The sequence below is a fragment of the Nannospalax galili genome, unplaced genomic scaffold (genome assembly GCF_000622305.1).
Source record: "Nannospalax galili isolate Female #2095 unplaced genomic scaffold, S.galili_v1.0 scaffold63, whole genome shotgun sequence".
NCBI lineage: Eukaryota > Metazoa > Chordata > Mammalia > Rodentia > Spalacidae > Nannospalax > Nannospalax galili.
This window is the reverse complement of record NW_008355272.1, coordinates 5,815,306-5,837,348: the sequence shown is the minus strand read 5'-3', so window position 1 is coordinate 5,837,348 and position 22,043 is coordinate 5,815,306. Positions and strand designations below refer to the sequence as shown.

The 22,043-nt window shown below is 39.4% G+C and overlaps 1 protein-coding gene across 2 annotated transcripts in view; it reads right to left on the bottom strand.

Moving 5' to 3' along the window:
- Mctp2 (multiple C2 and transmembrane domain containing 2) overlaps positions 1 to 22,043 on the bottom strand; it is a 235,108-nt gene that overhangs the window by 104,302 nt on the left and 108,763 nt on the right. Inside the window, exons 9-12 of one of the 2 annotated variants that reach the window (XM_008852341.3) lie at positions 16,637 to 16,801; positions 13,999 to 14,129; positions 4,332 to 4,518; positions 1,913 to 2,006 (exon numbers count right to left, since the gene is read on the bottom strand). In XM_008852341.3, the coding sequence (XP_008850563.1) occupies positions 1,913 to 2,006; positions 4,332 to 4,518; positions 13,999 to 14,129; positions 16,637 to 16,801 (577 nt within the window). Of the gene's footprint in view, positions 1 to 1,912; positions 2,007 to 4,331; positions 4,519 to 13,998; positions 14,130 to 16,636; positions 16,802 to 22,043 lie in introns of those variants that run through there. The other variant, XM_017802990.2, reaches the window with a different exon arrangement.

The following is a 22,043-nucleotide window of genomic DNA, read 5'->3' as shown; positions in this document are numbered from 1 at the left end:
CTATATTCATAATGAATAACATTAATCATGAAATAAAATAGTATATTTACAAAACATGCATTAATAGGGTCAGCAAGATGGCTCAGTAGGTAAAAAAAATCCTTGCTACTCGAGTCTGAGGACCTGGATTTGATCCACAGAACCCGTATGTGAGAATCAACTCCCGAAAGTTGTCCTATGATATCTAAATGTACACAATGGCACATATTTTTCCAAACTTACACACACACACACACATACACACACACACACACACAAAGAGTAATAAACATTTTGAATCCCTTTAAGAATGAATTAATTTTAAAAGTAAGTATGCGTTAGAGCCACCTGCCTCAATCTAACGGAGAACAATCAAGGATGACACTTAATGTCAACCTCAGGCCCCACACATGTGTACATACACCCATACATAGACATGTACCCACACATGTGAACACACACACACAATTATTCATATAAAGAACAGAACTACTCATATGAATATACTTCATATATAAGACTTAAAATCACTATTAGCCATAAGAACACATCACTTTATAGAAGCAGATGGCAAGGCCTTATTGTTTGTAATAGGATGTAAACTTTTAAAATCAAGTTCATATTTTCATAATTGTCAACATAGCATATGCTTGAAATTAAAGTTCTTTGTCAAGTTTGAGGTTCTTCAAACTTAATGTCGTGGGTTTTCAGGGTACTAAAGTTTAGTGTAGGCCCAGAGAGATGGCTCAATGGTTAAGAGTATTACTGCTCTTGAAGAAGACCGCAAGTTCAGTCCCCAGCATCCAGGTCAGATGGTTCATAGCCACGTGTTAATTTCATTCCCAGGAGCTCCAACCCCTCTGCCACCACACTTACCTACATTCAGACATATATTCATACACATATTTTTTCAGAAACTATTTTATTCTTTTTTAAATGATTTATTAATTTTTGAGACCTTCATACAATGTATTTTTATCATATTTCAGCCTCTCCAACTCTCCTAGATCCAGCCCCAACTCTCTATATATCCAGGTTCTTCTTCCTTCCTTGTTTTCTCCTATTGAGTCCAATATGTGTTTCCCAAACTCTTGGAATGTGGTCCATCAGTGCCACTCCTTAAGGGAAACTTTCAGGGTCCCTGCATCAACCAAAAGCCAATAGCACCTCAGTTATGAGCAGCACCTCGTGCCCACCTTGCCCTTCCAAGGTTGGATTTTATTTGGCTTGAGCTTGAGGTTTTCAAAAGAATTTTTTTTTTTGGTCTTTCTGAGATAGGGTTTCCCTGCAGCCCTAGCTGCCCTGAAACTTACTATGTAGACCAGACTTGCCTCGAACTCACAGAGATCCACCTGCCTCTGCCTCCCAAGTGCTGGGATGATAGGCATGTGCCACCCAGCCCTTCAAAGAAATCAGTTAAAAATGTAAAATATTTCTGGGTCTGGAGAGATAACTCAGCAGTTAGGACAGTTACTCCTTGACTCTGGTCCCTTATACAGTGATGCTCCAATCAATGAACCAGCTGTCTTCTGCTATGAGGAGTGATCAGAGTTCAGCAAGACAATGAAGGTGGGAAAGGACAGCAGCCATTGGAGGGAGAGCAGCAAAACTTGGCCAAAAACTCAATTCACAGATAAAGAAGTTGAGACTATGAGGCTAATAATCCAATTTTGGAATCCCAGATGAACTACTACATGACTGAATCTGAGTAAAATCATCTGCAAACAAATAATTTGAGGGAAAATTTGCATGGTCAGAGTCATTGCTCCCTTGTGTACTGCCCCTCCTATTACTCTATTCAGAGTTATGTGGTCACTGTGTACTCTCTTCTAACATTAGACATCTAGTTTTGCTTTAAAGTCACTTTAAAGCAAGCGGGGGCGGGGGGACCACCACCACCACCAAATGAATTAAAACTGGTTCTCATCTGTACCTGAGAAATCGGCTGCCAGGAGATCTGCTGCCTTTAAAACCTTCACTTGTAGAAGACCAACATCCTTCATATCTTTTAGAGAGTTCTGTAAGCACTAAGGAGACAAAAGGGTGAGAAGCCAGTGAGAACAGATTGCTAATGCACTGGCAATGCCTTCAAGTTCCGTGGGAAGGATAGTCTCCATTCAACTCCCCTTTTCTCATAAAATTCTTCTTAAAGTTACTAAACTTCTTCATGTCAATCAACAGGAGAGTTAGGCATGTACAGCCAGATTCAAAGAAAACTGACTGAGAATTAATTAACTACAACCTCAAAATAAACAAATTAGAAGCGTAAGCAATCTGCTTTTAACATCGCCCCCTGGTGTTAGCACAGATAACCCACTGGGAAAATGTGTGGGTAGAATGCACTCATTCCCCCCTACCTTTTCTCCTTAACACAACTTTTTAATTGCCCTAAAAGGCAGTATCAATCTGCTCTAGTTAATATAAACTTTATGGATACCATAAGGCTAAACTTGGGCCCATTATGGTTACTTATTACCATTGGAAAGAAATCAGGAATGGAAAGAGAGTAAAATTTCTGGTCTTCGCTTTACCAATTCAATTCAGTAAATGAAAGCTAAAGCTTCCAGTTACACCCTGTAGAAACAATTTTCTTTAGTCTTGAGTTTGCATCATCTGTACACTGAATATACTACTGGTGATTCTTTAGCAGACACAGTGTATTTAGATGTTGCTAAGTACATGCTAGATGTCTCTAAGTACATGGCATCCTTAAAAATCTGTGTGCAAGAGAGAAGCAGGTAACTCTTTTCATCTGTGGAAAAAAAGGGAGCATTAAAACTTTCAGAAAGGCTGTCACCATCATCATGACACAGCTCAAAGACTGTGACAAGTAGAACTCAGTGATTTCTGGGATGATAAAACCTTCACTATGTGATTATGTCAGGGTGAAATAGGAAAATCTTAATACTAAACAAAGTTGTCCTAATCTCATATGCATCAGGTATAAGAGCTTTTGGAAAATTATTGTTCCCTTATATTTTCAACTTAAACCAATCAAAAATTAGCTCTAAGCTAGTATGTATGATTTTTAAATGAAATACTTGTATAACTTAGGGGTAGAAATGCTTTTAAAGAATAGCTATTCTGCTAGGGTGTTGAGCATCTATACCTGTAAGCCCAGTACTCAGGAGGCTGCGGCCAAGCTGGGATACATGGGACATTCTAGGCAACCCTGGACTACATATTAAGACTGTATGAAAAAAAATCAAAACCAAATATTGATTCCTATGGCTTAAGAAACGAATCCAGATCCTGTAACTTCTGCCTTGTGACAGAGCGATCTTTTCCTCTCACAGGCTGGCTCACCAAAGAACCACTCCCGATGTGTGCTTTCATCGTAGTCTTAAATCCTAAGGCATTTTTCAGAGCAGCCATTTGAATGCCACTAATATTACTTTATAAATATAAAGCATGCTCATGTATTTCACAAATTTTGTAATCTACGGAAAAGCTTGGAGAAACTGTCGATTTTCACTTTCAAACTTTTATACGCTTAACTCATCCTCAGAGAGAACATCAATAGTAAATTCTATCCAAACTTCAGACTATGACCAACTGGCATGCAGTCTCTGTGCTGACAGCAAGATGTGTGTCTAGGATTTTCACTCTCCGAGATAAAGAATTATTCAATTAATCAATACACCTGCATGATGAAGGCTTCTAGTGGCACTAGACTTTACTCTGAGAATGATGCAGCCATTGAATAAAGATTCATCTCTGTTCATTTCCACTCTGCATTCTTATAACACATCTCCCAGGGCTAAAAATAAAGAAAATGTATTGATTGACCAGGAAGAGTAGACAAAAATAGAATGCAAATAAAGGCACCTAGAAAGCCAGAGTACAATAAATAAATAAAATAGATGCTGAGTGGACTGTTGAACACATGGCAGTACTTAGGCAAAATCATACACTGATTTCAACCCCTAGGTGATAGAGAATAAGATGTTCATCTGTCTCATGCTCTTCTAGGCATGGGCACCTTCCTCTTTGACCCTAAAACTTTCTCTTATCTGTATTACACTGAGCATTCATGTTTAGCTGGAAAAGTTGCTCTTGTGACTGTCGGTTCAAATTCCCACTTACATCCACAGATAATGCTAAACTCAGTCTTCTTCCTTGAGGATTTCAGTATTCTGCAACAACTTCCAAATAACATTGTCTTTTCAAAAGTTTATTTTCCACTTTCTCGCTAACGCATTAACCCCTAAGCCTGCTGCCTTGTTTTATGAAACACACAAACCTGGTACAAAGACCTCTTTTGATGCAGTTTTTCAATTCATAGACTTGGTTTCAACTTAAAAGTGAAGTTGGTGGGAGGGAGGGGAAATGCAACAAGGTAAAGTACTCACATATCGCTGGGAAATCTGCTTTCTTTCGCTGGGGTCCTCAAAGGGGCAGACACAAAGATCTGAGATGGAGACTCCTGTACAGGGAGTCAGTGTGATCAGCATAAGGAGTGCCCCCAGGCAGCTCTCCAGAGGCAGCTCCAAGCAGTTGTCCTGCTTCAATGGGAGTGCAGAGATGTCCACTTTACACCTAGAAACATTTCAGGAGTCAGAGAAAGAGAAGGGCTTAACTCAAGGCCAATGGGAACCTCCAGGACCCATGTTTTGTACAAATTTCCTCATTCTCAAACCTGTCAAGACACAGGTGAAGTTGCCAGGGACACCCTGGCTCAAGATCCCCGCAGCCTAATGTGTTCTAAAATGAAGGAGTGCAGCATCAGGGGGTGGCAAGCAAAAAAAATCAAAAGTCAGGTCTTTGCCAAATAAGGCCTACAATTGAACCATAGTACTAACAAGTAGGGAGCAAAGGATTGTATAAATGTCAGTATCATGCATGGGTTTTCTACAGGATTTCCCTGCCCTAAAGGAAGAACCATCAGTTCACACACAGAAAGAGAAAAGTCAAGACAATTGCATGTGGGGGAGAGTGAACAGAGAAACCATTTTCAACCCAATTGATGAATGCCAACTGGCAAATTTTTATTTAAAGAAACGTGTTGAGTTGTTTTCCTAATAGGCAGGGTTCCACAGGCTTTCCCCAGGTGGGTTTCTTGTGGACAAATGGAGCATGAAGTGTTGTTGATTGATCCCATTTCAGCAGCACTCATCTGCTAGAAATTGCATGTTTTCCGCCTCTTAAGAGCCAATGTTCTGGAGCTGCTGAAAAACCTCAAACACATTTAAATACAGAAGCAAACTCCCCAGCGTGGGGGAAGGGAGGACTTAGGTGCTAAGCCAGTTGTTTGCTTTAACAGTGAAAGCTCTGGCTTTGCCTGGACCACACCTTCTAAGTTTATGTGCAGGTGGGTAAAAAAGCCAAGAAAGCACTGGGGTTGGGGAAGGCAGGCAAAAAAGCTCTGGGATTTAATTATTCTGTATAATCCTCCCCAACTCTGTACAATTATGAATGTGATGAATATTCACGATTTTTGAAAAGAATAGAAGCACTGCCTCTCACAATGAGCTGAAGTGTATTTTTTCCAGAAATCCTCAATAGACTTTGTGTATCAGCAGACAACTAGAAACAGGTAACCTTACTTTATGTACCGCAATAACAATTTTGAGACACATGGACGTGTAGATAAAGATCTTCCAGTGCAACAAAGTGGAAAGACTGTGGTTCCCTTCTCAATTAAAACAGGGAAAAAATAAATGACAAATCCATTCCAGTTTTATTATAGGATGAAAATACTTCTCATAGGGACACATGACTGTAAAATTAAACACATATAGGTATTTATTTGTCATTTATTGAAAGTGACCCCAATTATAGAGAGTAATCATTTTGATTTGTTTTGCATATAAGAAATTTATCGAGTATTTCTACTAGAAATAAATTATACATATATGGTTTCTAAGCTTTTCATCAGAATACTATTTTTTACAGCAATAAGAAGCCTTTATAAATTTAATGTGTTTCTACCCATGAAAGAGAGGTTACTTAGTATTTTTGTCTCATAAGCAATTACTTCAGTGGGGAACTAAATTTTCATAGTAAAAAAGACATAGCAAATGCTTCATGGCATCTCAAGAAAACTACAAACTCCCATCTTCTTAATATTACCAGAGTAGATGTATTTAAGAGTATTATTTTACATTGTTAAAGACTCTTAATTGGTAAGAGGATCATACTTTTTTCTAAGTTATCACACTGGAAAAGTTTACTCTATTTTTCATGTGACTTCAAATTGCCTCTTGTACTTAGGAGCTTATACACAAAATCCATTGACAACTTAGGGAAAAATTCAATTTTAGCTCATTGTGGGAGGAAGTACTTTTTATTGTTTCCTAATATTGCCAATCTTAACTCTGTAAGATATAAGCAATTTAATACATTAACTAGAGACATCTTTAATACTAAAATATTGAAAGGATAATTCAGAATCTTTCTTTTCTATTTTACATTAGTGTTCTCAGATAACATAGAAAATAATGTTGTTGGTCTTCTAAAGTTTTTTTAGTTTATTCTCAAGACTGGCAAAACCTTTTGCTGTTTTCCAAGGTTTTCTGTAATCTTTTTAGCTCCCTGTTATGGACAGACATTGGAGTAACCTGTACCAGCTACGAGGAGGATACAAGATTAGCCTCCGCCAGCTATGGGAAGGACACAGGGTATTACTCACACCTAGACTACTTTTTCCAGGGTGGAATGGAAAGCCAGTCCTTTTACTTTCTAGGCTATGCTATTTCTATTGAAACTATCCAACTATGTCCTCATAGCAGAAAATAGTTCACAATATAAACAAACGAGTGAGATTATTTGCTTCAGTCTAACGCTCTCCCAAAAGAGCTATTTCGGCATGACTGAGATTCTTTTCTAATAAAACTTTATTCATCAAAAGAAAAAACAGGCAGTGATTTACCTTTGGTCCATGAATCCTAGTTTGACAATCATGATCTATAGAAATGCTATGAATTTGGCTGTGGTGAATTACATTCTTAAGTACATGCATAACTACAAGGTTGATTTAAAGTAACACAAACAGATCAATAAAAATATCAGATATAGTAATCTGAGGATAATTTTAAAAATAATTTTATTGCACTATAGAATAAGAAGTTATGTCAAAATACCCAATGATGTTCTTGCTAATAGAGAGATAAACAGCGGTTATTATGAAACAGCTGTACTGTCAGACGGTATGGAACTCACCCACACAGTTCTTCCTTATAAGATATTTGAATAATGAACATTAAGGAAGTAGGCGTGTTCCCATAGCATTGTGTTTTACTTCCCAGGCAAGGAGAGTGACCATACCTGGACACTTAGTGTGTTTGAAACATTGGGCCCTGGGGTAGTCAAAGAACTGACATACTAGGTTCAGACCTTAGCAAATGCAACTGATAGACAGGAAATCTGCAAGAATTCAAATATTCACCACTTAAATCAAGTCAGCACAGTCCCTGGTGTATGTGAAGCTAGAAAGGAGAGGCCACTGTTCCTCTGTAAGACAGGGACTCCAAGGCTTCCCTCTCCAACTGCATCCAGGGACATCACCAGCCAGTTTTACTATTGTCAGGCTTCTATGGGAAGAAGGTGCTTATCTCCTACGTAGACACTTGCCTGCATTTCTGTATTTATGCTGTCTTCCCAAGCTCTTCTGCCAATTTCCTTGTCCTACTCCCATTCTCTGTGTGAGTGAGTGTGTGTGTGTGTGTGTGTGTGTGTGTGTGTATGTTGCATACATGTGTATGAATGTGATTGTGTGCATGTACCAACACAAATGTGTGGGGGTCAAAAGACAACTTTAGTTGTTGGTTGTCACCTTCCACCTTGTTTCAGACAGCATCTCTTTGTTGTTTTCCTGTTGCACAACCCAGGCTGTCCGGGTCACAAGCTTGAAGGCATCCCTATATCCCTATAGGAGCACTGGGATTACAGAGGCTCCCACTATGCATCTGACTTTTCGGTAGGTGCCTGGGAGTTGCTGTTGACTTCACCCTTACATGCAATCTCCTTTGCCACTGATTACTAACCTTCCTTGTCCTGCTCTCTGCCACCCCCCTTACTTCAAATCTCAGTTTATACCACTCTGTTTGCAGAAAGCTGCCCCATTCACCCAGAAGCTCAAATTAAATCACATGGTGCTGGAATCTCCCCTCATGTCCATCTGATGGCTATTGTCTGCTGCTTGAAGCAGCCCAAAATTTAGTGCTTAAGGGGTGGCAGCTTTATCTGCATTATTTTGCGATGAGTCCTTCCTGGTCTGCCATCTTCCCCTGCATACAGTGGTGTCTATACTTGTGACTAAAATGAATGAACGAACAAAGAAATGCCAGAGAGGTAAGAAAACCCAAGCACTCCAAAATCTCAAATAATGAAATCTGTCTCTTTGGTTAATTATTTTTCAGTTTCCCTTTATTCCCCTGTGTAGAAAACAACTGAAATAAATGCATTTCTTGTGTTGAAAATTCCACAGTTCTAGTTACCTGAAGGAAATAAACTACTTTTTTTTCTGCTACAGACATGTATTAAAGCTTTCCTATCTCACTCACAGACTGTTAAAATGCTGATTTAACATTGTTTCTGACCTCCCATTCTTGTCTTCTCCATTAATCCCACAACATTTTAATGTTTTAATTCCACACATAATTTTGCCATATCAGTCAGCTGAACCTGCTCAACTTTTCCTTACTGAGATAGCTTTTAACCTCTCATTCATTACCATAATTCTATGCTTATATTACAGACTGGTCAGCTTTTAACTTAAATGCAAAGGGCAGGAAAAGAGTACTATAGTTTTAAAAGCTGTAAATCTCAGAGGCTAAGAAAGTGGGTGAACGGGAAGAAAACGGTGAATGTGTCAAGCCTGGCTGTAAAAGTAGATCAACGACATGGGGTGCAATTTGTCCTGAGAAATATTCCAGCCCAGATTGTTCACTGCCTCAAAGCCACTAATAAACTGGCAGGACGTCTGGGCCACTTTGTATCCCATCTGGGACCAAGGAGTGACTGTGAGGGAGGTCAAAACAGGCTTATGCATTCTCATTCTTAACCTTTGCAAACTAAATCTGGAATATTCTTGAATCTCTAAAATCACCTTGAAATGGAAAATATTCACTAAGAAAATGATTTCTTTTAGAAGCACAAAAGGCAATGATTTATATTTATATCTATCTTGCATGTTTTCATTTCATTAAAAACAGAAGCTGGGGGATAGTTCAGAGAATAAAGAATTTGCCATCCAAGCAAGAAGACCTGAGTTCAGATCCCCAGCACCCACATAAAATCTGGGCACAAGAGCCTGCTACTGCAACTCCAAAACTTGGGGCCCAAGACAGAAGGAAACCTGGCGCTGGCTAGCCAGCCAGCCTACCTGATCAGGTAGAATCAGGTTTCATGAAAGATGCTGTTTCAAAAGATAAAATGGAGACTGACAGAAATAGACACATGGAATCAACCTTTGACATCTGGACATGTACACATATGTTAGCATACCTGCACTAGCACATATGCATCACACACACACACACACACACACACACACACACACACACACACAGCTGGTGCACATTATACTTAGCCTTATGTCATCCTTTTCATACATGAAAAGTTCACTATTCCTGTTTGAGATCTGACACTTTATTTATATGGTTACTTTGCAATGAGCAGACAATGGAATCAGGCAACACTGTCTCAAGAGATGTTGGCTCTTACCAACGCATTTTTATCTCTTTAGTTCCATCTGAAGGTCAGGTAGAGCCTAGAGGTGGATAGGCTATGTCCCAGGAGAGGTCAGACTCAGGAGAACCTCCAGAGCAGTAGGTGCAGGCAGAGCCATGTTGAAGTGACCTCCAAGTTAAATGACCACCAATGCTGTGTGAATGCACCTTCTATAAACAAAGGCTACTCCAGGCTTTTCAGCTATGAATCCCCAGAATCATTAAGACTAGCCTCTGCTTCTTATTCTTCAGTCTGTGGACATCCTTGAAAATGCCCATTGCTCACTATGCCAATTTTTTTTCAGATCTATAATATTTTTAAAAACATACTGAATTTTACCAGTTACATTTGCTTAAATACTATACTTCTTGTTGCAAATATCATAAAAATCTATAGTTGCCATGCAGAAAATTTCTAAAATTATTAGCAGTAATACTTGCTGTATGCAATGTCAATGGATACCACTACTGTTTCTAACCTTGAAAGCCAGCCAGGGACTCCATTATACAGCTAAAGAACAAGGCTCAAAGTAGTTCACTGCCAAGGTCACGTAGTAGCCCTCAATGCAATGCTTCTTTCCCATGTCAAACTATCTACAATGAGAAGCTTCACCAAGAATTTACATAGACTTGAAAGTACTAACATGTGGATGTTCTCCAAAATAAAATAGAAGATGGGCCTTAGGAGACAGCGAGCACTCATTTACATTGCTAGAGTCTTCTTCAGAAAAACAAAACAAAACAAAACAAAAATGATGTATTTTCTCAAGAGTTGGAAACAAGAATAGCTAAGCATTAGTATAACACTACAAAAAAACATAGGAAAATGTAGGGGAGAAAAAGTGGAGCATTTGGGCTGGTGGAATGGCTCAGCAGGTAAAAACACTTTAAAGGTACTTGTTGCAGAAATCAGTCCACCCAAGTTCAAACCCCAAATCCACACTGGAAGGAGAGAATAACTCTTGAAAGTTCTATCTCCACATACATGCCTTGGCATGTGTGAACCCACACTCACACATACACATACACCCATGATAATAAATAAAATTCAAATTTTAAATTTGGGGAACCTAAATTAGACTTGGCAGGTCTTTCTTTTTTCAAAAAGAAAAAAATAATAGAGGACATAAAGTTGGCAGATAGTGTTGGGTGGGATGAAGAGGGAGAACTTCTGAATAATATAAAACCTATTATATAAAATTCTCAAAGAATTAATATTTTATAATTTTTATTTAAGCTGAAAATTTTAAAAATACTAAGGAACAGCATGTAATTTGTCAGATTATATATACATATATAACACATATATGTGGGTGTGTATATGCATGCTGACACGATAGCATATTAAGCAATTTATTTATAGTGAGACACTGTCTTGTTGTACAGCCTAGGCATACCTCAAACTTACAGTCTTCCGGCATCACCCTCCTGAGTGCAGGGATTATAAATGTGGACCGTGATATCATGCCATCATATCCCCTTTAAATCTGAGAAGCAGTATTCTATTTGATGGCACATTTCTCTCCACCTGCATATCCACTGCAGGGCAATGCTATGTAATGACAGTTCCCAAGAGATATTTTTGTTAACTTTTGTACTACAAGAGAGGAAAAAGGAAAAGGAGACCAAAAAAGAAACAAAATCCTTTACAATTCATAAAGAGGAAGGGCAGAATGACCAAAGACAGGTAAACTTCTCAGTTACAAACAGGAAAGAACTAAAATAGTAGATGAATATCCAGATGACAAAACCTGGGCCGTACAGGACATCTTCAGTCATTTTGGTTTTTGTCTCTGTGAAGCAAACTAAGAATCATTTGGAAAAGCATTTCCTATTATGTGATAGAAATATGACAGCACAGCAACATGTGTCATGCAAGGCTTTATCCTCTGCAACTACTAAAATAACCCATGAGCCATTCATCACAGAAGGAATGATATCCACTATACAGATAACACATTGGGACACAGAGTTCTCTGAGTTTTCTAACTGAGCCTTATTCCAAAGTTTCTGAACCTACTGTTCTTGACACTGTCAGGGCCCTGGCATGCCAGAGAGCTGAGGATGTTGGAGGTACTGAGAAACATCTGTGGCAGCTCAGTCACCCTGTGTAAGCAGAGGAGAAAGAAACAGCATCAGACTGGTAACTGGAAAAGAAGTATCCACAAAACACCAGCCCCTAACTGCTGTATCTGGGGTCTGAGACATGACCCTGCTGGCTCTCCAAGGCATACAGCAGGCCTGGGGACCTGTTAACAAAGCAGTAGCCACTGTCCACCAAACAAGATAGACAGCAAAGTGTGCATGAGGGGATACTGGTGTTGGGTAGGTACAAGGCAAGGCCAGCAGTTAGGCAGGTACAGGTAAAGGGTGGGTGACCCACTGATGTAGTTTCTGGCTGTGCTCTTCCTCTAGCAGGTATTTGGACATGCATGATGGAATATAGACCCAGTATGTACAGGCATACACTATGCTTCCCTATAACATTCATGGGGAATTATTGGCATCAAGTGCATCGAGGACAGCCAGGTCTGCTAAAAGTGCCTTGCAACATGTCGGATAGCACTACTTGCAGAAATATCTTGAAACATGTCAAATAGCAACACAGGGTTACTGTATTGAGAAACGAGGGAAGACTGTCCATGGATGCCTAGCTCCCCTCTCAGGGAGGATAGGACCCAGACAAGAAGACCTAATACTGTGGCTTCCATAGACTATACTAGAGCTTTAAAGAGAAAACCACTGTCTGAACCATTATTTAACTGACATCATGCCATTTCTCCCTCTATCTTTTTGCTGGAAAAAGTATTTTACCTTCCTAGGTCTCTGCATTTCCTCATTGTAAAATGTATGGGTTATAGCAGATGAGGTTTTAAAAAAATGTTTAGTTTTAAGTAATAAGACCCCTTCCTTGGTTGGAATCCCAAACACTGTGGTGTCCAGGCTGCACAGGAGAGGTGAAAAAGGCTGTCCACCCCTCAGAGGTGGCCCCCGTGCTTCTCCTTGAGCCCAGGCTTCAGGCTGGAGTCAGATAACCAATAGGTACCCACATCCATCTACACTTTTGTGTTCATCATTTAGGATTTGTGTACAAATTATATTTCCATGAACAAAACCAAAGGGAATGATTTGATAGAAAGACTAAGCCCTTTAAAACCCAAAGCTGGGCTCTGGAATTCTCTGTTCTCAAGCCCCAGGCCAAGTCATGTGACAACTTGTACTGCCTTTCCTCATCTCCAAAATGATCATAAGGCCATTAGTTCACAGGTGAGCTTCCCCAGGTTACCATCCCTAGTCACGATGCACGTGCTGACTGACTGTATTGCATTCTTCACTACAACCTACGCAGAAGCTGTCATACGCATGCTATGTCAGTTACCCATGGGTGAACACCTCAACTGAGTTGATAAGAGCCCAATGAAGGGGCTGGAGAGATGGCTCAGTGGTTATGAACACTGACTGCTCTTGCAGAGGACCCTGGTTCAATTCCCAGCACTGACATGGTGGCTAAGAACCATCCTTAACTCCAGTTCCAGGGAATCCAATGTCCTCTTTTGACCTATGTAGGACTGCATGACATGGGTGCATTCACCTACATTCGGGCAATACACTAGTACACATAAAATAAATAAACTATTTAAAAAATGTACCCAAAGTAAGAAAATGAAAAACAAAACCATTTGGCCACATTATATTCCATTATAGCTTGCCACAAAATACATTAAGGACGTCGAAAAGTTTCTATCATGGTGGATAACTCGCCTTCAAGTTTTACTTAATCATACAATATTTTGTTAAACTAAAATGAAATATTGGAAGTTTTATACACATGTCCCAAATAGTCTGAAACACCATATTAACTTTCCCTGTAGATTTCCTGACTTATAAACTTGGGCTCTTTGAACTCACAGGTTTCACCTGCATGGATTCAATGAACCTTGCATTAAAAAAATTAAGAATATGTCTATATTAAACATGTGAAGACATTTTCAGGATCAAATAATACAGTCTAACAACAGCTTCCATAGATTTTACATTATATTGGGTAGTATAATCTAGAGATAAAGCATATAAATATGCAAATAGCCATAGTATTTGTATGCAGATATGACAGTTTTCTATAAAGGAATGACCATTCTGAACGGTGGTGTCAGCAAGGGTTTGTGGAACTGGTAGCCCATGGACATTTACCAGTTAAAGAACTCATCAGGACTGGCTGTCCAGCTTACTGATAGCACTTTAGGTTTGGGATCTGGGTCACTGCTCTCAGCCCAAACAGAGAAGACATTCTCTCAGAGCCATCCCTACAGACATTGGCTCCCACCCCAGTAGTAGCAGGGTGACTCACGTGCCAAGTCGCTCCTCATGCTTTTTGCTGTCCTTTCCCCACACTTCAATGTCCAAAATGCCCATCCTGTCAGAGAAGTAGTGAAAGTCAAACTGTTCCTGCCACTGCGGGTTTGCACTCTTACACAGTGTCTAGAAAACATGCAGTTACAGTGTTTACTTTCTCAAAACGCCAGTCATTGCTCTATTAGCTACACAGTCATGTCATATCTACAGGGAGCAAGGCCACCATCGTGGGTTTATCACCATCGCGGCTTGGACTCTTAGCAAGATACACTTAATTTTCTGGAATGAGAGGAATCTCATGGGGTCAGAAACTGGCAAAACATGACTACTCTCTTAGCTGACCCCCAAAGTCGTTAATTTCTCCATCAAGTTACATAGACTACTGTAAGAAACCAATGTCATATCTACAGGGAGCAAGGCCACCATCGTGGGTTTATCACCATCGCGGCTTGGACTCTTAGCAAGATACACTTAATTTTCTGGAATGAGAGGAATCTCATGGGGTCAGAAACTGGCAAAACATGACTACTCTCTTAGCTGACCCCCAAAGTCGTTAATTTCTCCATCAAGTTACATAGACTACTGTAAGAAACCATAAAACCACACATACACACACACACACACACACACACACACACACATACAGATCTTCACACATAAACATGCACATGTTCACACATATGTGGACACATAGAAACACAGCAGTTTAGACACAGATACATACAGTGCACCCATGCTGACACAGACATATCATCTGTATAAATCTTCAAGTGGGTGATGGTTACTGTGGAGATGCATAACCAGCCAAGCTGCTGAAAACACCAGTGACTTGCTATGGCACAGAGGCCCAGTACTCAGCCATAAATGGGAAAACATCAGATTTATAAACTTATATGTTGATGTCTGAATTAACATCTGTTTGATGCATTAATTGAGAACTGCCTCAAGAAATCGAAGTCTATTTTTAAATCTAAACATATTGAATTCCAACACTACGGCAAAGAGGAAAAGGGGAAAAAAGCTCTACTGTGCCACACTTGGAAAATTAACAATAGTGTTTTTAAAAATCTGTGCTTCTATATTCTCAAAGTGTGACTGAACTGCCTATGGGTTAACTTCACTGGCAGGACTTTCACTTTTCTTTCATTTATAGAGCTCCAACTTGTGACTAAACAGTGAAAGTGCTGGTGACCAAGTGAGGGCTCTCAGGCCAGAGCATCAACTATTAAATCAGCACCAGCTCCTTCTAGATGAAAAAATCCAGGGCAGCTTGGACCTTGGCTGTTACTCATGTCATGTTCACTCTCTTAGCTGGTTTTCATGCCACATTTAGCATATCATATCACAGAATTTAGATGCCATGGAGAAGAAAAAGACCTTGGGAATACAAATTAAATGCCTTATTCCCCAAAGGGAACATACCAGATATTGAGCTAACTCTACATTTCACCTCCTTCCAAAAGGCTAAGTGTTCTTAGGGATGAATAAATTTCCCATAAATCCTTAGCCTGACCCTGACTGGCTAAAGACATCAGTGCAGGGATATGATGATCCCAGTTGCACCCAGTGTGAGGCACAGCCTGGAATGATCTGTTGGAAATAATTATCTGCATATTTCATATCTAACTTCTTCTTACTTTTATACATGTTTTATAAAATATGTTTATTCTGTGGTCTGCTCCTCTACTCCTTTATGCTGGGGTGAAGGGCATCTAATGTTTCATTTTGCACTAAAAATTGGGCAGCACAGACAGCCTCTTGCATCCCTAAATCCTTTTCCAAGTTGCCTGTATTTGTTCTAGTTCTTCCTCAATGTCAAAAACCGGAATGCAAAAATCCCTGGGTCCACTTAGAAAATTTCAAAATCTTCGAAGATTATTTTTCTGTGTGGCTTTTGGCAAGTGACATAAGTTTCAAGTGCCCTAGTTTCTTTAACTCATAAAATATAGGAAATATTTCCATCTGACCATTATCTAAATCGAATTAATTTCCACGGTGTGAAAATTATGGTTTTGAAATAAAATCCACACCAAATTACTAAGATTAAAAATTAAATGGGATTTGGACTGGCAGCATCAGATGCTTTATTTTGTAAAACAGTTAAAGATGCTGTTATTTTACTTTTAGAACTTTGTGCAGTTCATTTCTTGAAAAAGCAGGACAAACAAGCAGCACTAAATATCTAGATTTAGTGTTAAAACTAACAAATAGAAGATGAAAAAAGGCATATAATTTTGAAAATATTTTCGCTTATCTCAAACATTTTAATATTATCAAGTAGAGCACTGCTTTATTTTGGTTTGTTGAAGAACATTCATTATCCTTTCCCCCACTCTATGAAACATACTTTACTTATTTTCAAAATGCAAATAAATCACACATTCAGAGGTATGATTTAATAAGCAGTCTCTACCTCTGAAATAATATATTAAAATAAATTATGCCTAGCAATCAAAGCAATACACACATTAGCTGAATGCATCTATACAATTATTTTGTTTACTTGGATTTGACTTAGCATGGTTAGGGGGACTAAAAGTAATTTCCATTCTTGAGAAATTTAGAACGGGAAACATGTTCATTTTCATTACTCTGAAAGGCAATGGCCTCGTTACGGAGCTGACATAACTTACCTTGCTTTTGTACCTCTGGTCTCCCAGTTTTAACTGGACAAACATCTCTGTCATGTTCCCTCCTGAGACATTCTTTCCTTCCAACAAAGTTATACTTATAATCCCATTCCAGAGTTGGTTCTTCCTCAGGGACTCTGAGAGCCGAAGGTTACGTATCAAAGAGGACTAAAACAAAAATAAAAACTGCATATAAACAAACTAATTGCTCTTGATTGTGATTCTGGTCATCACAGGAATTCAAGCTTTCTGTGTTTCATCATAAAATTGCTCCCTGCCTGGGGAAAAAGTATCATTCTTTCTGAGTTTTGCAAACTTGGAGTCCCGGCTCTGTGACTTGCTTTCTGAACTTTGGACTCTTAGCAATATAGCAACACTTGAGCATAAGCAGCACTTGGATTTGGCTTTGGTCTGCATTCCCACCCAGATTTGCTCTTTCTTGGAATCCTTGAACTTGGCCTTTGGCCGTATGAATAACTGGAAGGGAAGAAAAGGCATGCTTGGAAATAGAGATCTAAGTTACAAATTACGTCTGAGCATTTAGCAATAATTGTGAATTTATCCACCATATTTAAATCTGTCCTCTCTTCCCTCTATTCCTTGGGCTACTACTAAAAAGCCCCATGTCCTGGTGAGAGTCAAAATTCCAAGTGCAGGTTACAATGGGCTAGTTTGACAAAAGGGCTGTATGAGTCTAGAGGGGGATGGCGTGGGGTAGGGAGGAGGATCTACAAACTATACCTCATAGCACCTGAAACTCAGGAAGGCCTTAGAAGCTAGTAACTTATTTTATACATACCTTAAACTGATTACCAAAAGAAGGTAAACACCTCACATCACATTATTAAATGACAAAGATGGTGACCATATTTTCTTTACTAATTTCCATTGCATAATTTTTAAACATACACAACTTAAAGAGAGTAAGATAATATGGCCAATCTCATGCTCTCATTCATCAGATTCAACATCCTGCCAGTCTCATTGGAGTTCTCCATTCTTTAATTTGTTTAGCTAAAATATTTTAAAGGAAAATCTACATTTGGTTTTATATGACCAAAATGTTACAACTACATTCAATAAAATGAACCAGCCTGCCCTTCCCAATGGTCAAATCCTGTGAATACTCTGATTGCCCTTCTGCCTCATAGTTAAGTTGTTTGAGTAAGGATCCCCACATGATACATGATGCATTCAGTTACCAGAGTTCATTTCCACAGTATTCAGTAAACAAAATGGCACCAGCATAGACATTTTATTTAGAGGAAAAAATAATTGGGACGATAGAAGATGGTGCTGGGCCTCACAGCAAAGCAATGGCTGCTAACTCTGCATATCCATTCCCATCATCCATTTGCTGTGGCTTTGTGATCATTTAGATAACAATTTTCTCAGACATCAGTCGCAATTTATAACAAAACGAACAAACCAACAACAACAACAAAAAAAAAACCAGTAAGTTAGGACAATATTAGTTGCATACTAGCTTACTTGATTCAACCCACATCGCTCCACCAAGCTCATTACATGCAGCAATTCCACACCATGTATTCAGTTGACCATTTTGTAGCAACTTGAAATAAAAAATATTTTAAGAGAAGATGCACTCCCAAACTTTAATCCATGATGATCCTAATGACTTTTCTCCTCAAACATGTATGTACACATACACACACACACACATACAGAGAGAGAGACAGGGGACAGAGACAGAGACAGAGATGGAACCTCGTTTTGAGTTCCCAACATGCAAACAGGAAAAGAAACAGGAGAAAAAATTCTTCTCCCAGCAAACATTAATAATTATTTCTTAGCCCCATTTGCCACTGGGTTCTCTATAAAATATATTCAATAATAAGGAATATGAAATAGCTTAACTTGACTGACTTTACATGTGTTAAAACAACACATTGCACAATATGGACACACATCTATGAGTGTATGCATCTACAGATGTGTGTGTAGACACAGAAGACTCGCTTAACACATTTCAAAGCTTATTAAATGCATGGGCTGAAAACTTCTACCTTTAAAAGGAAAATGAGATTTTGATTCATAGGTCTTGCTGCAATTCCCTTTTTTGCTTTTATTCTTCCTAAAAGTTTGACTTCTACCCAACGAGCTGAAGCATGACCTGTCCCACGGCCATGCTTCAAAGTTCCGACAGATATATTCCTCCCTCAACACTGCAACGATTTCAAAATCCTTTTTATAAAACAGGGAGTAATGTCCACAAAGGATCAAAGGGCATCCTACAGTCTGGCAATCGCCTAAGAAAAATGGCAGCACTTCCATGAAATATGCCCTAAAATAATTTTGCGGCTTGGTATGTCCTAATTTCAAATTGGATGTTTATCTTGGAAAGGCTTCTATCTAACTTGTCCATAAAACAGCTCCACTTAGCTCTATGAGCTCTGTGGAAATGGAATCCAAAGCCGGTTATTAAGGGGTCCTGGAGATGGGTTCCATATGGCGGAACAGCATGGGAGGGCAAGGCTGAGGCCTACATCGGGCACGGCTTGGCTGGAGTGCCTGATCTATCCATGGACACTCGTTGCATTACACAATAACATCTGGATTATGGCTTGTAATGTCCCTGGGAAATATCCACTTTCCATCAAAGCCTTTATCTATCTCAGTTGGACTTTGAACATTTTAGTATTTAACACAGTCATGTTTGATCTGACGGGCTTGCTCCTTTGCTATCCAACTTTTCTTTCTTCCCCCGTCTTTCCTAAAGGCAGAGGTAGGAGAAGAGAATTATTTATTGCAGAGTTGACAGAAAAGAACCTAAAACTTTTACTCTACATATTTGACTTTAAAGAATATTTCATTTGCAAGCCACATATTCTGTGTATCTGTGTGTGATTTAAAGAAGTTTCTTAATTCCTTCAACATTCTTTTCCAAAAAGAAGAGATGGAACAGGGCAGAGCCAGGCATCCTAAGTGTGCTTTATTGCAGAGCCAAGTTAACAAAATCTATTTTGTTCTTCAAACACTCCCTTTCCCCCCACAATAAATCGACTCGTCTGCACTCACTCGGTTAGCTGAATAGCTTGAGTTTTCATGTCTCTGTCCTGGCCTATAAGGGAAATTTGTCATCTTAATGCAGCCTGGAATACGATGGGGAGGAGGAAACGACCCATCAAAGGGAAGCCCACCCCAACTGAGCTGAAACAAACACCCGCAGATAGAGCAAAGTTTCTAGGTCCTGACCCTAATTCCTCCGCAGACATTACGGATAAAATATAGTGCATCAGGGTTGTGTTATTTTCCTCCTCCCTCCCCAGGGATCAGAACCTTTTAGTATTTCTATGTCAATCCATTCATCTCTCTCTCTCTGCCTGGGCCCCCACTTCATCTGATCCACACTCATTCGTCTTTATTCATTTTCATAAAAATGGAGCAAGTCTAACAGGACTCATTTACTTCTGAGTCAGGATAATTCCACATCCAGGGTAGACTGCAAAGTGAGACTGGAAGTGTACGCTATGGAGGTGCCACCCACTTCAAATTGGTGGAAGGATTCATTTCAGAATCTCAAAGGTGTTCTGATCTAGGAAGACTTCACAGAGTGAATGAATGCACTGCCATTCCAGAGTATACAGGATGGACTGCATCCTTGTGGCACGCATTAGTTGAGCGTTCATGCCAAGAGACATGCTGGAGGGAGGATGATGTGGATTCTAGTTCCCTATTTCCTTGGTGTGGCAAAAAGGCTTACCTAGGAAGAATAAACCAGTCAGCTCAGAGTTTCCTGTTTGTACCTAACCAAAAAGAGGGAGAGCGGATTAAGAGTAAGAAAGATGCTACAGGTAGGACATGGAGTTAGGAGCCACTACATTCATCTGCCCCCATTCCTCAGCTCATGTGTTAATGGACACCAGAGAATAACAGAGAGAAGAGCAAAGGATGGAAAGGCAAAGCAAGGCAGAAGGGGAAAGGGGAGTGAAAGAAAAGGACCTGGGGGCATGGCTCAGTGGGTAAGAGAATTTGCTTCACAAGCTTGAGACCCTGAGTTGAATCCCCCAGCAGCCACACAGAAAGCCAGTCATGGCCATGTGCACCTACACTCTCAGCACTGTGAAAGGTGGATGCAGGAAGATGGCTAGAGCTTGATAATGAGCCATTCTCAGCCAAAAGGCTAGCTCCAAGTTCAATGAGAGACCTTGTCACAAGGGAATAAGGCAGAGAGCTGTTGAGAAAGACCCCCAAAGTCTTCCTTGACCTCCACATGGGTGTGCTCACCCCCATACATGTACACATATACCACGGAGTATATACACCACACCCACAAATGAAAAAAAAGCAAGAAAAGAAAATGCATAGAGAAAAAGCAGTGACTAGAGAAGGCATGTGGTATTCCAAATACTGTAAAATAAATATTATTTTGGTGACGGAAGTGTAAGACTATCAGAGTCCTGTGTTGCCAACAGATCCATTATGTTTCTGAAGTCATTGTGACAAAGTAGGTAGCAATGGAAGCAAATGCATGAAAACAATCTACCGCTGTTTGAAAAACGACTAGAAAGCAAGGTTCCAACTCTGGTGACTACTCCTTCACAAAGCAAAGGAAAGCCTCTGTCTATAAAAGGTTTCACTGAAATGTTTCTTTCAAGTGTTTTCAACATGTAAAACTACTGCTCCCTGTCAACAGCTTTACAGCACAGTATGAGGAGATCCATGTGTCCAGGAACGAGCTCTCAGACTGGATCCTCCTGAGCAGATCCTCACATCATCTGAAGAAGTCCCGAGGCATAAATTCTGCTAGAGCCACACAAAAATCCTCACATTAAAAACAAAAAGAAAACCTTTTTTAAATTCTCTACATGTCCATGTACCGAGAAGATGAGCTTGTCAGTGAATGAAACTGCATTGAGCTTCCAAAGATATAAATAGTCTGTGTGTGCAGTTATAAAAGCTCTGTATTAACTTACTAATTTTCATTGTAAGGAAATATTATCACTCAAATTTTCAACTGAAAAATAAAAGGTAAATTAAGCAAAGATTTAATAGATAAATAAGGACTATAAATACCCAAGGAGTCTCTGAATTTAGGATGGGGAAAATAACTTCTAATGTATTTCCTATTACTAAACAGGAAGGAACATATGAAGGTCATGTGACCCAACAAGGTTATCTCTTTGACCTGAGCTATGGGAAGTTCAAAGGTTGTACTTCTGTGCAGCACTATTAATACTCTAGCATTGAATTTTTATGTCAACCATCTTAGTCTTTAGGTCTGAGGTTATCTCTTTGACCTGAGCTATGGGAAGTTCAAAGGTTGTACTTCTGTGTAGCACTATTTATACTCTAGCACTGAATTTTTATGTCAACCATCTTAGTCTTTAGGTCTATTTTCCTACGCCCCAACTTTCTTGAAAATACAGCAAGGATAGGATTAGGACAG